The 18097-nt window shown below is 42.7% G+C and overlaps 1 protein-coding gene across 9 annotated transcripts in view; it reads left to right on the top strand.

The window, feature by feature from the left end:
• COL15A1 (collagen type XV alpha 1 chain) overlaps positions 1 to 18097 on the top strand; it is a 275000-nt gene that overhangs the window by 175032 nt on the left and 81871 nt on the right. For all 9 annotated transcript variants that reach the window (XM_043540351.1, XM_037889859.2, XM_043540354.1 and 6 more), the window contains 4 exons: positions 7695 to 7757; positions 10709 to 10744; positions 11257 to 11391; positions 14709 to 14777. In XM_043540351.1, the coding sequence (XP_043396286.1) occupies positions 7695 to 7757; positions 10709 to 10744; positions 11257 to 11391; positions 14709 to 14777 (303 nt within the window). The remainder of the gene's footprint in view (positions 1 to 7694; positions 7758 to 10708; positions 10745 to 11256; positions 11392 to 14708; positions 14778 to 18097) is intronic.

Genomic DNA, 18097 nt, shown 5'->3' with positions numbered 1-18097 from the left:
AGGAGGAGAGGGAGGGAGAGAAGAGGAGAGGAACAGCTACAAAAAGAGAGAAAATCATTTCTGACCAGTAAGAAATTCAGCCATGGTATCGAATATGATAGCAGCTACAGTCCATGAAATATTATCAAGAAAATTGTATAATTTGGAAAATAAGGAATTTTGGAAAGAGGAAAATAATTAAAGTACTTCAAGTGTTTTGGCCTCACTTAAGAATGATTCAGCAATTTCTGGAGGTACAAAACCTTTGAGCTTCATTCAAATCCCCAAACCATTTTTCTCACTAAGTGATACATTGTTGTTGACACATTCCTTCACTGTAGCAAGAATCTAAGCCTACTAGATATGGTGGGGTTTTCTTTATAAACTCACAGGGCAGATTCAGGCATAGTCTATATCAATTCATGATCATGGGAGTCCAATCCTGCATGATGCTGAGTGCCTCCTGAGATTCTAAGACTATGTCTACACTACATCATTTACAGCGGCACAGTTGCACCACTATAGCACTTCTTGTGAAGACTCTCTAAGCTGACAGAATAGAACTCTCCCGTCGGCTTAATAACTCTTGCCTCCGCAAGAGGCAGTAGCTATTTGAGCGGGAGAGCTGTCTACACTGGAGCTTACGTTGGTATAACTTATGTTGCTCGGAAGGGTGGCTTATTCACACCCCTGAGCGACATAAGTTATACCGAAGTAATTTGTAGAGTAGACATAGCCTCAGATACTGATTCAGCAGTAAGGCCAGATTCAGCAAAGCACTTGAGTGCATGCTTTTGTGAATAGGGATAGTTTTAAGTACATACTTTGGGCCTCATCCAAAGCCATTGAAATCAGTGGAAGTTTTTTCAGATAAGACATTGTTGAGACCAGAAGTCACTACCCACTCTGCAATGTCTTGCATGCTGGACCCTCTTGTTAAATTCCATTTCAAGTGGCCTCTCTCTGAGTCAACTCACTACTGTGGCAGCTGTTGCAGTATCATCAGAGGAATCTACATAACTAGGCTCCCCTCCCCCAACTGTTTCCTGTGAGCCAGGCTTCGACCATAGCTTTGACATAATTTGTGAGAAGTTGTCACTCGAGTCCACCACAAAGTTGTGCTCTTTAGCTTCCAGTTTCCTTCCCTCTCCTTTTCACAACCCCTGCACCAGAACCACATTGGTTCTGCATCCGTCAGAAACCTCTGAAGCCAGAGACGGGAATCAGGATATTGCCCTACAATAAAAAACAAAACATTATAATTCTTGTTGCAGTGCTGCTCAGAAGTCATGTAGCTGTGATATTCTGAACAAAATATTGTCTAACATCACATCCCAAACCAGGTCAGACTTCCTGATGAGTATTACTGCAAGTTTGAGGAATTTCACTGAAAAATCTTGCAAGACAATCTGTTGCCGTAGTCCATTATTTGCTGCATTTATGTACTGCTGTTGCAAGTTTTGCTTTAGAAAGCGCTTTGCAATGCTTTTGTGTGTTAAAATTGATTTTCAGTGTCTTGAGTGTTGCTGTTTTACATCTAAAGAAGGAAAAGTAGATACAAAGATATGGCCTGGAAATGAACATAACCAAAACTTACTGAAAAATGTTACAAATTCACTCTGGGAGATTAAAAGAAAGTGAAGGAATATATATTCTTTACATACATATTTAGACGTCAGAAGTGAACTTTTAACCTTTGGCATAATGTCGGATTTCATGAACTTTAATTTTAAACTGCCTTTTACTATACAATACAAAAAAACCAGATGCCACAATACACAATGTACACTTCCATTTGGATGATGCCTTAGAGATCTATTGATTACAAAGCAGAAATAAGTCAAATGTGCCTCTGCCTTATGAAATAAGTTTGCAGAGGATTTCTGCATGTGAAAAGTAGACAGTACGACTATCTGTGCAAGGAGTGTCCAACTATTGATGGTACACGCAGTACTGCTTTATGGCTGCTGTGAAGATAGAATGTGGCAATAGCTCCAGTCCTTCAAAGTGCATAACTTTACTCTGAATCGTCCCATTGACTTTGATGGTCACAATGTAAAGTTACGCGTAAACCTTTGAAGGTTTCAAGGCCTGTGGTCTCAATCCTGTAAAACCTTTACCCTTGTGAGTAGTCCCATTGTGACCACTGACTAAAAGGGTAAAGCCTATTCATATGAGTAAGGGTGTCAGGATTGGGACCTATGGATCTGCATCTTGATCACACTGAAATCAATGGGAACTCTCCCATTGTGATTAATGGCCCAGGATGCCTGAACATCTGAGGCAATGAGCACTGTCCACACCCACTGAAGTCCTTGAAGTGCAGGGTGCTCAACTCCTCACAGTACTGGTCTCTGTGTAGTCACTAATATAGATCCAGTTATACCAGCACTATAGGTTGTGAACCCTTCCATTTATGCTACACTGTCATCTGATGGCTGTGTTCGTGTGTTCCACAATTTGTAAAAACTGCTTAATTGTGGGCATATACTTAGCTGAATAGCTTAGATTAAGCTATTCATCTCCCTTATTTTAATATACTTTAGTTTCTTCCAAAATCAAGGAATTTGAAGGCCTTTTAGAGAAATTGATCTGACTAAAGTTTTGCAGATTTCATGACTCTTCGACATGCTGTATAAATCTAGGGGTCAATGATAGAATCAGTCCTTTTTAGGATAAAATAATTAATATTAAAAATCCTGATTCTAAAATCAGGCTGTTAAAGTGAACATGGGTCTCGTTCTCCACTTGCAAATGGATTTTCACACCAAGATCATTCCACTGGTTTCAGTGTAGCTATTCCAGAGTTACACTGATGTAAGTAAGAGGAAAATCAGGCCTGGCCCTCTGTAATTTACATGTGTAACATAAGTGGCTTCCTCATCCACTCAGCAAATTCAGGATTTAGGCTCTGATTCAGCACGGCACTAAAGCACGTGTTTATAGGATTGCCAACTTTCTAATTGCAGAAAACCAAACACCCCCGCCCCGAGGCCCCACACCCCCCTCGTTTATCCCCCCTCCCTCTGTCGCTGGCTCTCCCCCCATCCTCACTCACTTTCACTGGGCTTGAGCAGGGGGTTGGGGTGCAGGAGGCGGGTGAGGGCTCCAGCTGGTGGTGCGGGCTCTGGGGTGGGGCCGGGGATGAGGGGTTTGGGGTGCAGGAGGGGGCTGGGGCCGGGTGTTGGGATGTTGCGGGGGGAAGGCGGGGTGGGCTCCGGGAGGGAGTTTGGGTGCAGGAGGCGATTCCCGGCTGGGGCTGGGGGAGGGGGTTCAGGGTGCAGGATCCTAGCGGTGCTTACCGCAGCTCCTGGGAAGCGGCTGCCAGGTCCCTGCAGCCTCTAGATGCATGAGCAGCCAGGGAGGCTCCACACACTGCCCTCGTGCCCGCAGCTCCCATTGGTTGTGAGTCCCAGCCAGTGGGATCTGTGGAGCCAGCCCTCGGGACAGGGGCTGTGCATGGAGCCTCCCTGGCCACCCATGTGTCTAGGGGCTGCAGGGATCTGGCTACTGCTTCTGGGTGCCGCAGGGAGGTAGGGCAGGCAGGGAGCCTGCCTTAGCCCCAGGCCCCCGCTGCGCTGCCGACCGGACTTTTAACAGCCCGGTTGGGGGGTCGACCAGCTTTCTGGTTGAAAACTGGATGCCTGGCAACCCTACCAACCCTACCTGTGTAACATAAACATGTGAGTAGTCTTGATTCCCGTGGGACTGCTCATCTGTTTAAAGTTAAGCCTATGCCTAAGTACTTGGCTGAATCAAGGACTTAGTTATTTAACAGCTCTCTTATTGGAAACATGTCTTGAAAAGGCTTGGATTAAAAACTGCCTTTTGTAACTGGAAATATCGCTTTTACTAACTGCTTTAAATAGCATCTGTTGTTGATGTGATTACATAGTTTTGTTTGTTAAATATACATGAAGGTGAAATAGCTCATTGCAACTTTTGTCAGCACTGTTGTGGTTACATTTCTTGAAAAAATGGTTTTCATGTGCAATTTTGTAAAGACCAGTGATGCAGAAGAATTTAAATGTAAAGTAATAGCGTACTTGAGGCTACTCCAAAGCTATAAAGCACATCTGCAGCCATATGACGATAAGACTTTAGATCATTGTACACTGCATGAGTAATAATCATAATCATGAATAATTAATTACAATTTTAATGCTAATTCAACCCTCCCAGCCAAAATATTCACTGTATAATATAAAATAGACCTAAAACGTAATGAAAATCATTCCAATTTTGTTAATGTTAAAAATGTATACCGTATCAACTATAGTGGGTCCAGGAGGTAAAAATGGAAAGTGAGGCGAGAAGGGTGGTAAATGTGAGGCCAGTAGTGGTCATCCTAAAAAGCACCAGACAAATGTAATAACATTTGGGGTGCAGGGCCTCATTCGTTTGTTGCTGACAACGCCCTCCATGATGCAGTGTTACATTTGGAAACCACCTGCCACATTTTGTGCTCTATCACAATCTCAATTCCCTGTACAGGCTGCCGCTTGAAATGCTGCCCAACTGGGGGGCTCCTCAGCAGTGACTGTAGCAGGCTCATCATTCTCTACATGTGGCCCAGCCACCACTAGAAGGGGACAGAGCCACCCTGATTGCGAGCACCAGAGAGACAGTCTCCCTGCGCTGAGTTCTGTTGCCCAGCACCACAGTGGCCTGCAGCAGCCATAAAGAGGAATTATAGGGAAATTACTGCTCATTTCTGCAGCCCTGGGCTTGAACACGCTCACTACAGACAGAATCTCTGGGGAATTTAGCTACCAAACTCTTAAGAACATAAGAATGGCCGTACTGGGTCAGACCAAAGGTCCATCCAGGCCAGTATCCTGTCTACCGACAGTGGCCAATGCCAGGTGCCCCAGAGGGAGTGAAACTAACAGGTAATGATCAAGTGATCTCTCTCCTGCCATCCATCTCTGTTCTCTGACAAACAGAGACTAGGGACACCATTCCTTACCCATCCTGGCTAATAGCCATTAATGGACTAAACCTCCATGAATTTATCCAGTTCTCTTTTAAACCTTGTTATAGTCCTAGCCTTCACAACCTCCACAGGGAAGGAGTTCCACAGGTTGACTGTGTGTTGTGTGAAGAAGAACTTCTTTTTATTTGTTTTAAACCTGCTACCCATTTATTTCATTTGGTGGCCCCTAGTTCTTATATTATGGGAACAAGTAAATAACTTTTCCTTATTCACTTTCTCCACACCACTCATGATTTTATATACCTCTATCATATCCCCCCTTAGTCTCCGCTTTTCCAAGCTGAAAAGTCCTAGTCTCTTTAATCTCTCCTCATATGGGACCCATTCCAAACCCCTAATCATTTTAGTTGCCTTTCTCTGAACCTTTTGTAATGCCAGTATATCTTTTTTGAGATGAGGGGACCACATCTGTAAGCAATATTCAAGATGTGGGCGTACCATGGATTTATATAAGGGCAATAAGATATTCTCCGTCTTATTCTCTATCCCTTTTTTAATGATTCCTAACATCCCGTTTACTTTTTTGACTGCCGCTGCACACTGCGTGAACGTCTTCAGAGAACTATCCACAATGACTCCAAGATCTTTCTCCTGATTAGTTGTAGCTAAATTAGCCCCCATCATATTGTATGTATAGTTGGGGTTATTTTTTCCAGCATGCATTACTTTACATTTATCCACATTACATTTCATTTGCCATTTTGTTGCCCAATCACTTAGTTTTGTGAGATCTTTTTGAAGTTCTTCACAGTCTGCTGTGGTCTTGACTATCTTGAGCAGTTTAGTATCATCTGCAAACTTTGCCACCTCACTGTTTACCCCTTTCTCCAGATCATTTATGAATAAGTTGAATAAGATTGGTCCTAGGACTAACCCTTGGGGAATACCACTAGTTACCCCTCTCCATTCTGAAAATTTACCATTTATTCCTACCCTTTGTTCCCTGTCTTTTAACCAGTTCTCAATCCATGAAAGAATCTTCCCTCTTATCCCATGACAATTTAATTTAGGTAAGAGCCTTTGGTGAGGGACCTTGTCAAAAGCTTTCTGGAAATCTAAGTACACTATGTCCACTGGATCCCCCTTGTCCTCATGTTTGTTGACCCCCTCAAAGAACTCTAATAGATTAGTAAGACATGATCTCCCTTTACAGAAACCATGTTGATTTTTGCACAACAATTTATGTTCTTTTATGTGTCTGACAACTTTATTCTTTACTATTGTTTCAACTAATTTGCCCGGTACTGACGTTAGACTTACCGGTCTATAATTGCCTGGATCACCTCTAGAGTCCTTCTTAAATATTGGCATTACATTAGCTATCTTCCAGTCATTGGGTACAGTAGCTGATTTAAAGGACAGGTTACAAACCATAGTTAATAGTTCCACAATTTCACATTTGAGTTCTTTCAGAACTCTTAGGTGAATGCCATCTGGTCCTGGGGACTTGTTTCTGTTAAGTTTCTCAATTCCAAAACCTCCTCTAGTGACACTTCAATCTGTGACAATTCCTCAGATTTGTCACCTACAAAAGATGGCTCAGGTTTGGGAATCTCCCTAACATCTGCAGCCGTGAAGACTGAAGTAAAGAATTCATTTAGTTTCTCTGCAATGACTTTATCGTCTTTAAGTGCTCCTTTTGTATCTCGATCGTCCAGGGGCCCCACTGGTTGTTTAGCAGGCTTCCTGCTTCTGATGTACTTAAAAAACATTTTGTTATTGCCTTTTGAGTTTTTGGCTAGCTGTTCTTCAAACTCCTTTTTGGCTTTTCTTATTACATTTTCACATTTAATTTGGCAGTGTGGCTGAGTTTCCCCTTTTTTTTCCTGTTCTCTTTTGTTCTCTTTGTTTCTTCTTTCCTCTCCCCACAGTTCTTCCTGTGTCTCAGTCCCATTCACAAGGGCCCCGAAATTCCCTTCCCCATTCTTCTTTCTTCCTTTCTCCAGGAGCCCCCTCCAGTTTCACTTAACATGTGTTGGGCCTGTCTGTGGGAACAGTCAGACAGCTCCTTGCAGGACTGGGGGTTGGGAACAGGGAAAAGGGCCTAAGGGAGGCTCTAAATTATATTGGCTAGAATGGTCACTCCTCCAGCTGGAGATGGCTAGAGTGTTGCACGCTTCAGCCCCATCCTCTTCCACTGTGGCCACAGCCACGGTCCATCTCAGGAATGCTGCTTATGGGTTTTTTTCTGTCCAATGTCCTGTATTAAAAAAAAAAAATTGTAAATGGGCTTTTTACCAGTTCCGTGCCATCCAGCGATTCCCTGACGTCAGGGGAATCCCTAAGTGCCCTGTTAGGGTGGCTCTCCACCCCGTTGGCACTGTCACTATGGTGCAAAGAGGTAAGAGTTGGAGTCCAGGATCTGGCCCGTGAAGTAGAGATGCCAACATTTCCAAGTAGACAGAAGACTGGATCCTGCACTCCTCAAACACTTAAACCTCTTGCTGATTGCATGAAAAGCAGAATCAGGACCATAATAGCAAGCAATATCAGTCCTTACATGAAAGTTTGTTCTCATTAAGTATTAGTGTCACTCTTCAGTTGCATACAGACCAACACATCATAAATGAAAACTCAGAAATACAAATCACTAGAATAGGAGGTGACTAAGGCATATTAGAGTTTATTTTTTTAAGTTGTATTAGTTCAAATAAATTCATTTGGGCAGGGTATTTTCTTTGTGATTGGGGCAGGTACTTATATCTACTGTCATTTGCAGGGACCCCAAGGACATCCTGGACTTGATGGAATGGTTGGCCCTCCTGGAAAGAAAGGAGAAAAAGTAAGTTTGAAATCTAAGGGCTCAGTTCTGCGTAAAATCTTTGTCACTTCTGAGCTGCAGGAAGCCCTGAATAGTTTACTGAATCCAGCTCCTAATGCTTGGTAAAACGTCTGAAATGGATGTTTGAACAACCTTATAATGTCCTGTTGCGTCTAGTCCTATTTTATTCAATAGATAATGTACAACAATTCCATGTAATTCATCCACAGAAAGGCAGAGTAATAATTGGGTTTATGCAAGTAAAGTACATGGGGCAGGTGAAATCCACCCCTCCAGCCAAGAGTGGCCTATAGCTGCAGCACAGCTCCCTGCTGCAGATTTTCCACTGCATTTTTGTGGGGCGCTAGATCACTGGAACTACTTAATTGTGGATTCTATAGTCCATTCTCATCTTCACCTTCTGCCCTGGCCTATGTGAGGGCAGGTTTAAACCACCTATACGGTGCCAATGTTGCCTACATTTGCAATTTTGTCATGAGTGTTGCAGTATTTGGTGTTTTCTTAAAGCTGCTGCTCCTGGAGCAGAGGTGGGCAAACTACAGCCCACGGGCCACATCTGGCCCGCGGTTCCATCCTGCCCGGCCCCTGAGCTCCAGGCCAGGGAGGCTAGCCCCTGGCCCCTTCCCCGCTGTCTCCCTTCCCCGCTGTCTCCCTTCCCCTGCAGCCTCAGCGCGCCACGCCGCCAGCGGTCTGGCCTGCCACTCCTGCCGGGCATTGCAGGCAGTGTGGCTGGCTCCAGCCAGGTGGTGGGGCTGCAAGCTCCCGCTGCTCTGAGCAGCATGGTAAAGGGGCAGGAAGGGGTTGGATAAGGGGCAGCAGGTCCCGGAGGGCAGTCAGGGGACAGGGAGCAGGGGGCGATTGGATGGGGTGGAGGTTCGGGGGGGGCAGTCAGGGGACGGGGAACAGGGGGCATTGGATAGGCGTGGGAATCCCAGGGGAGCTGTCAGGGGGCGGGGGTATGGATAGGGGGCGGGGCAGTCAGAGGACAGGGAGCGGGCGGGGGGGGGGTTGTATAGGGGGTGGGGTCCTGGGGGATGGTCAGGGGCGGGGGTCCCGGGAGGGGGTGGTCATGGGACAAGGAGCGTTGGATAGGTCGGGGATTCTGAGGAGGGCAGTCAGGGGGCAGGGAATGGGAGGGGCGGATAGGGGGCGGTGGCCAGGCTGTTTGGGGAGGCACAGACTTCCCTACTGGGCCCTCCGCACAGTTTCGCAATGCCAGTGTGGCTCTCAGGCCAAAAAGTTTGCCCACCCCTGTCCTGGAGTCAAGTGATTGCATGAGAATCTCTGTTTTCATTAAAATCAAGTAAGTTTCTGTCCCTTATTGTTGCAGAGAAAATCTGGAAAATGGGACCTAAGTGCACCGTAAAGGCTCAAAAAACAGAAGGCAAAGAAAAAGAACCCCAATATTTTCTTTAAAAAATCTCAGGATATTTAAGCCAGTCTCATGATTTTGTTGAGGCTGAATCATGAGTTTTGAATATTTAGGGTTGGCAATACTGTGGTACACATGGGGTGCTCTGGCCCCCTCTGTGTGGCTACTCCAGTAATCCCCACACCAAGCCAACATGGACCAGAGAGAGTTAAAATAAGTTCCTTGTTCCAGAGCTCAGGCATCTTTGGCTTGATCTTGTGTCCTTTGTAGTCAATGGCAAAGTTCCGGTTGACTTCAGTAGGGCAAGATCAGTTCCTGTGGGAGGGTCCTGAGAAGAATAAAGATGCCTGGTTACAGTAAATTAAATTAACCTGCATCTCAGATTGTCGGGTGAAAGTCTGGAGGGGAGAGGGGTTACTTGGAAGAATGCCATTTTCATTCAGAGCACGTTCTTCAGAAAGAGGGATAAAGCCAGTTGGCTTGTCTTTCGGAGCCTATTTTCCTCACTGTATGAATTTGATAAGAATTAAATTATAAATGAAGCTCTCTGCACGCTACAGTTGCTCAAAGAACAGTCAGTGCACAGCAGCAGCATCAAGTCTGCCAAATCCATTCCCATCTGTCGAGAGTAGTTTTACATGCTTCCTGTCATTCCTTTTTCTAACAACTCATTCTTTATTTGTCTGCTGTTGTTTTATCATTGGTGCTTACTCTATTGGTTGAGTGCTCATATGTTCAAAATTCCCATTGTCTGTTTGTGTAGGGCCTATAGTATTTGGCCAGACATTATATGTATTGCTATTAACTCAGCGATTTTTTCCATTCACACTAACTGTTTTCATACTCTGGGTTTCTGCCTGTTCTGTAAACTGAATAGGAAGAGAACGGCAGGGAAAAGAGATGGAGTGTGAGAGAGGCTTCAGCAAAAGCTGAGTACGGGAGAAGAACAGATGGATGTCAATCCATTGTAGAGTACATAGGCAGGCTGACATTTGCAGTGTCTGACCTGTGCCATTCAGAGAACACCGAATACAGGAACTCTGCTTGTGTATTAAGGTTCCTATATCCCTCGTCAAACAGAGATCTGTCACAGATCGTGTGTGTATCAGAAAATCAGGTTGCTAGATTACCACAGTGGAACCATAAAAACATCTGTAGCTGTGTTAACACTCTGTGACTGGGCCATACTAACAATTTGATTGGGATCAAATCCTGCTCCCATTGCATTCAGTGAGAATGTTCCCATTGACTTCAATGGGGTGGGGATTTCACCCTTGATATTTGATTCTGTGTGGTCCAAACCTCTAAAACCTGCTGCAATAATCAAGATACTAGATTGTTTCCTGTCTGCAAACCACGCTAGAAGTGCTAGTCATTTGCAGATGTAACTACTCAACTGAAGGTTGTTTTTTTTTAACCAGCAGCTTTAATGCTTATTATAAACCAGCATTGTGACCTCAATAAATTCAACAACAAAGGTATTCACTGAAACCTGAATTAAACAGAACATATATCTGTGTTCTCTATGCCTAAATCATTTAATCCTGCTCAATTAACTGGCACTGGTTTTATTTTACAGGGTGATCAAGGTCTTCCTGGTGCAGTTGGCCCAAAGGTAAAGGGATCAAACTTTGTTTATTTTGAAGTATAGCATAACAACATCCTTCAGGTATAGTGTGTCACCCATAGTTTGGCATTGTATTCTGCCTATCAAAAGTTTCCTGAAAACAGCTGAAAGAAAGCAAAGATAAAGCAGATTAACAAAATGAAAATATTTGTAATATTTCAATATTTTTTTGCCCAGGGCTTGAGAATCAGGGGACCTGGGTTCTGTTCCCAGCTCTGGCTGCTGACCTGCTTTGTTGGGGCAAATGACTTCAGCTCTCATTGTCTCCATTTCCCATTTATAAAATGAGGCAAAACCTACATCACAAGGATGTTGCAAATCTTAATTCAATAATTTTTGAAAAGTGCTTAGAGATCCTTGGGTGGAAGAAGTCCAGAAGATTATTATTCTGCAGCCTAATTAAATCAGTGAACATAATTTTCAGTCAAACAAATCCTGTAATTATATCTACTTGTTATAAATGTTCAGTAAAATCATATGTTGTTGCCCTTTTGCTTTAGGGAGATGCTGGAGATATTGGATCACCAGGCCCAGAAGGCCAGGGAGGTGCTGATGGGCAGCCTGGAAAGCCTGGGCCTCAAGGACCACCAGGACCACCGGGGCCACCTGGCCCAGGCTATGGGTTTGGATTTGAGGTGCTCTTCTACTAAAAGAGTTAATTGTATATACAAAGTTATTGGTTTCAATGGAAGGACAGCATACTCATTAACGCTTTTCATGTCTAACTATCTTTAAGGCAAATTTGATCACACTGAATACTGTCTATAAAGTTTCTCTTCAGGTTTACTTTATTTTCTCCCAATCTACAGATAAGTTGTTCACTGTTTTTTATCTCAGTGGAACTTAGCCCTCTATTTGGCAGTAATTATTGTTCATTGGTAATTGCTTTCTTTAACTTACTTTTATACAAATATTCAGTGATCTTAATACCAACATCAGAATTGTTGTTGTGCTATAAGCTAAAGCTCTTATCACACAATTTTCACAACCACTTTAGTAGTTTATTTTAGTGTGTAAATAATTTATAGTGTAGACTTAAATATATGATGACAGCTGCTGTTGTGCATTAAACCTGAGCTTCAGGTTCTGCTTTAACATGCCAGTTTTCACATGCTATCATTTTAGAGGCCATAAGTTTGGTGTAGGTGGGTCAGTTATGCAAGCCTAAAAGACACAAAATCTAGAAATTTGGTAGTGACCTCATGCGGTGTAATCCTGAATAGGAACATTTTCTCACAAAACCAAACAAATGAAAATTGAGACATTACCTTTTATTTATGCATATAGTGCCTCCTCTGTTTTAAAATTTGAACTCACCTAGGGCTCAGTTCAGTCCTTTATCTGAAAACAGTTCATAGTGCAGAAAAATATCTGAATCTCAGCACTGTGAGTGAAACACACTGAGGTAAATTCTGTCTTCCCTTTCTGGCAGACTTGGGGTAGAGGATCAGGCTGTGGTAGGGTTTTAAACATCCATATTTTTGCTAAGGTTAAAAGGTTGGCATTTAACCTCCATCTATGCCTATGTATGGGTCACCCTCTCTCTCCCTGTTTATTTGGCTGTTCTGTTCAAGAAAGGCTCTCTAGCTAAATTTTTTTTCTGTATAGGACATAATACACATCAGACCAGTAACCAAGATTAACTTTATACGAGGAATAAACAATGTTTGGCTGACAATTTGCAAACATCTTATCCAGGATAGAGTGGGGACCTTTAGAACTTGTCAGTTTTATCTGAGATATATAAATGTGGTTCCCTCAGTGTTTGCATTGTTCCTTTATACTTCCCTATACTTACTCGAGGAAATACATTGAATATGCTAAATACGGAGGTTATGTCCTTATTTAAGGACAAATTCTGATACCCTTATTCATACCTTACTCCCCAAGTAATTCTATTGAAGTCAATGGAACTATTAATGGACTAAAGCGCTACTAAACCAGAATAAAGATACCAGAATCTGGCCAGTAGATATCTCAGGCAATTCATTAGTTTTTAAGGAGCACCACTGTATTTGTTACCAGGGAACCACTTGGTTCAGGATGGGATGAGGACAGTTAGGATCCAGTTATGGCCATCCATGGTCCAAACCCCAACATAAGTCAGAGCCCCTACAGGGGGCTATGCCTTATGCCAGGTAATTAGGAACTCCAGCTAGGAATTAGGACCATCGACCCCTTGAGAGCTGGTGAAGTTTGAGGGTGCTCTGTCTCAATCCCCACATGGCCCCTGGGAAGTTGACATAGACACCAGCTTTGCCCCTCTAGCCCAACTGAGAGGTCTCTTGTGCAGAGGGAATTTGCAGCTGGCTAATTAGGGCCAAATTTTGCCTTTTTCCTCCCCCTAAGTCTGAGTGGTGTGAAGTTGCCAGAATTGCAGGCGATAATCAGGATTGGGGCCCCATTGCATTGGCACCATACAGAGGTGTAGGAAGGGCTGGTTCCAACAACATAAATTGGCCAGCCAGCTCTGAGCTGGAATAGCAGAACTGTATTTGTTTAATCACAAGCCAGGAAGATCAGGATGATTGTCCTTTCTCCATGTCTAGCTGGAAATCCCATCTAGGAATAGACTTGCTGATCCTGCATGATCATTTTGATTCCTCCTTCTGCCATCTGAAGACAATGCTGTGCCTGTTCTCAAGTTGGTATGCCAGTTTCATTAGGGCAATGCTAGCATTTGGTTGGCAATCTGTTTATTGCCCTAAGCATGTCTCTTCTGCAAAGCACTGCTTTCAGCACTTGATAGCAGCTGTTATTAATTATGTGCCAAAACTGAGCTGCACTGTGGAAAGAAAGAGACAGGGTTTGCTGGCCCTTGTGCTTGCCAAAAGAACAGTCTGTATTGCAGAAGGTACCTGGTAAACCTAATAAAAACACATGAGTGTCAAAAATGACAGTGTGTTATATAAAATAGGCATTAGGCACGGTCTTCGATGGAAAAATATCGCCACAAGGAGACCAATTAAAGCGCAATGGAGGCCAGGCGAAGGAACGTGCAGCACAAGTGCATTCACCTTGGGAAGTGAACAAACAGCTAAACAGTTCAAAGCTCATCATCTCAACAGAGATTTCATTTGGTATTGGATGCCCTTTGACTTACAGTTTGTGGAAAGAAGGAAAAAAGGGCTCCGCAGCATTCAGCTTTACTTTTCTGCCCTGATGGTGTGGAGTATAAGTGAGGTAGAAACAGACTGAGAAAAAGTGTTGCAGTCTCCCCTGTTGTAAAATTGGCACGTATCTAAAGAAAATGCACATTTCCTCGTAATAGAGATCTGCCCTCTGCTTCAGAGAGCCTTTCCCCATGTATGGACATTGCTGTTCTCTCAGCTCATGCTCATTTCAGTGAGCCATGTGAATCGCCTTTTGCATCCACAGTAATTGCAGGCAGGAGCCCAATGTTCAATTGTGAGAGGAAGAAATAACTTTAGTTCTTGAATCATAATTAGGCTGCTTGGCAAAATGCCTCCAGAGCCTCCTTTGCCAGAACAGATATAAATGTTTAAGCAATTTAGCTTTGAAAATTAATTACAATACGCACAGCTATACAAAGCAGCATAATGCTTTGAGATAGTTAAATGACAAAACACAAATCCTACACCAGAATTTAAAGTATTACAAAGTACTCTTGAAAATGGAAAGTTGCTTTCACTCCATTCTCCTGTTTTTTTCAGTGTGAAATAATGCGGAAGGTTGATAAAGTGACAAACCTATCACTCTGCGAGGTTCTCAGTTGACACAAAGGATCACTGTGCTGTTCCCACATTTGAATATAGCTCACCTCTAATACTTAGCAATGAACTGACAGAAAAATGGTTTTGGAGAAAAATTTAAAGTATATTTGTTTTTTCTTCAATGCCTTTGCTTTTTAAGATTCAAGTGAAAGTCCTGATGTAAAATGGATGTGAGGGTAAAATATAACATTCTATGATTCTTTCCTCTTTCACGATAGGACATGGAAGGGTCAGGGAGCATCAGTTTGTTGAGTGAACCCAGAGTTCCAGGATCAAGAGGGCCAAATGTAAGGTTTTTGGCTTGGTTTTTTATTTAGTTTTCAAAACAAAAAAAAAAGCATTTGAAATATGCTCCTCCCATTTTATATTCTGTCTGTCTGGAAGACTGGAAGACTTTGGGTTTTAGATTTTAACTAGTCCATCCATATTATATTATTCTGAATTATGCAGAGCCAGTCTATTCTTTCTGTCTTAAGAAAAATGTGGAGTAGAGGACCCCGATCTGTCTCTCACAGGTGAAATCTGGAGTGATTCTACTGGTTTTGATTGAGTAGCTCTAGATTTATGTTGCACTAAATTATCAAGGTTGTTGCCCAGAAAATCTGTATAGTTTTCATGTAATTTTTTGGGACAGTTGATTAGTTTATATATTTTCTGATCTGTTACAGTTTTAAAAGTTTATGGGATAAAGTGCGGGGTTTTTTTTCACTATCTCCTTATCTGCTCCTTTCCGTTAGCCTTAATACATACTTTTTTCTCACCGAAACATTTAAAAAAACCCAAAACACTTCTCCTTCCTCCCTTTTTTTCCACCAGCCCCACTATTCAAGCTGCCTAGTTATGCAACCTTGATTTTTAAATTAACAAACTTTTCAGGAGAAAGAATTATTGTGTAAACGTCAGTGAAAGGGTCTGCTCAAAGTGTAGGAGCTGTCAAAATAAAAATAAAAAATAAAAAACCCCAAACAAACAGTGTTAGGCTGTATAGAGAATGAGAGAGGAAATAATACTGAAGATTATTATAATGCCATTACTCAAATCTATGTGTGCCCACACTTAGAATACTCCTATCAGATCTGGTCATCCTGTCTCAAAAAAGAGGTATTCAAAAGAAAGGGGTCCAGAGATGGGCAATAAAAAGGATTAGAGGCCGGGAGAAGGTTCTGCATGAGGAGAGATTGAAAAGATTGAGAGTGCTTAGTTTAGTGAGGAGATGAATAAGAGTATACATGACAGTGAAGTATACAAAATAACGAGGAGAAGGTAAATATACCCAGTTTCATAACTCAGTGTTAAGGGAACAGTCAGTGAAGTTGAAAGGCAACACATTTAAAACAGAGAAGAAAATAATCATTTTACACAATGTATAGCCAACCTGTGGAACTCACTGCCACAAGAGTGAAGTCAAAATATGGTCAGGATTCAGAGTGATTGGACATTTATACAGATAATAAAAACATCTCTAATTACATTAGCTAGGATACAATCCTTTTTTAGAATGAATGTGATACTCTTATGTATCCTGGCATAAGCCAACCTGTGACTGATTTCCCCTCTGGGTAGTTTATTCCACAACTGTCCACTAATGTGTTTCCTGCACCTTCTTGGAAACATCTGGAATGGCCCACTGTCCGTAACAGGATACTGAACTAGACAGACCACTGCTCTGGTCTGGAATTTCAATTTCTATGTTCTTCTTCTAACTCCCCATGTATCTCCTATAATTTAGCTTTTACCCCCTCTATTCCATTTAAATTTGTTTTACAGAGGTCTCGAATGACCAAGTGCTGATTGTCTAAAAGCCTCTTCTTCTGTCTCATATTCCTTTATCCTTTTTACTCTGCAGCCTTTGACATTGTAGACTTCAGTATCCAGGGTCACTGTCTGCCTACTGTGACCACTTCTTGTTCATAATCTCCAAGATACAAACTCGGGGAGTTTGTGAAAACTCTTCTACTCCCTCTTCCATACCCCACAGGCTGGATTCCTTTATTTTCCAAAATTGCTTTCCTGACTTCTAATACTTTTTTGCTGTTGTGCTGTTCTGTAAACTCTGTGAATTCAAAATGAACAATTAAATGAAATTGACACAAATTCACTGTTTCACTAATGTTCAGGAGCAGACTCAGACATGCTTTCCATAGTGAAATGAAAGTAAGTCTTTAAAAGGGCAATTCAGTGCACCACCATATGTGGTACCTCAGCTATGATTGGCAGACCTGTGAAACACACCACTTGGAATGACACACTGGGTTAATGTTCTAGCCTTTCACTTTCAGAGACCTAGCTATAAATTCTGAGTTGTAGGTCACATAGAATAATTAATCAGGGCATTTGTTTATATCACAAAGCCATCATATGTTTGGGCATAATAGGATGTTTCTGCTTAAAAACAGTTGAAGACTTGAAGAGTAGGGGATATTGCAGGTGGGGACTGAAGTGGATTGAGAATGCTGCACATACCTGCCCTCCCTGTGCTTGGTTTCACAGCTGTGTTAGTTGCTCAGTTTCATGAGCATTGCACCAATAAAAACAAACACGGGACCTAGCGGTTATGTAGGCTTTTTCCCATTCTGAAGTAAGCTGTAGAGTTCTGCACAGAGTTCACATCACAGACAGTTGGGGTTTCTTGGCATATTTGAGCCAGATTCACTCTGCCTAGAGCAGGAACGTACCAAATGCCCCTTACTGAGCCAGTCAGGGCTGGAGCATGGTATTGTTTCCTCCATCACTCTCCCTAGAATTTTTGCCAGTCTGAGCAACTCTAAAATCTATCAGGGACTCCATTGGAGTGCTCTCAGTCGGGGTGCACTGATCAATGTGTTCCCAGCCACCTTGGTCATGCCTTCATTATAGCAGTGCCACCCACGATTAACACTGTGCTACCTGGTGGAGGGCAGGTTTCTGCCATTTCCCACCACCACAGCTGCCCTCTTTGCAGACTTTGCTCCTGTGCATTCCCTCTGTCCGAAGCCAGCATAACTTTGGGGGAAGGGACCTGGCCCCCCAGCCTGGAGAGATTGCTGAATGCTGGAGCCAACCCTGTGTCAGGGGCCAGTTTTAAAAGCCAGTGGCTGAAATGATCTGATGCTTCACTGATGATGCTGAAACATCACTTGACCCAGGTTTCATTTTAAGATAGTGCATCATCTCTTTATATTCTGTTTTAAACAATAAGAGTAGCCAAAACTATCGTATTTCAAAAATAAAAGCCGCAGCCAGACAGCTGAAATAAGCAAGCAGCCAAAACGTGCCCCTTCTGAATTGCCTACATGACACCTTTACTCTGAGTTGCTTTCGGTGCAGGTGCTATTTCCTAGTTAGTCTGCTGTAGCCAACAGATAACATGTTTTATTGATTTTGAACAAAACTCTGAAAGTTTGCTTTCCCTGTTGTCCACATTTGCTTTCCATGCCTTGGGTCAATAAAGCAGACACCCGCTTCCTTCTAATCATGAAAATGATTTCAGATATTTGCTAATACTGCAGAAAAGCTTTGCCATCGTGAGCTACTTACATCCTATAAAACCCCTAGAGGTTTCTGCCTGTGTTAAAAAAAAGATTGTCTGCTTCTAAGAGGATTTTAATTAAAACAAACTATTAGGAGG

The sequence above is a fragment of the Chelonia mydas genome, chromosome 2, assembly GCF_015237465.2.
Source record: "Chelonia mydas isolate rCheMyd1 chromosome 2, rCheMyd1.pri.v2, whole genome shotgun sequence".
Lineage (NCBI taxonomy): Eukaryota > Metazoa > Chordata > Testudines > Cheloniidae > Chelonia > Chelonia mydas.
Note: the sequence above shows the minus strand (reverse complement) of the source record. Positions and strands in the feature narration are given on the sequence as shown.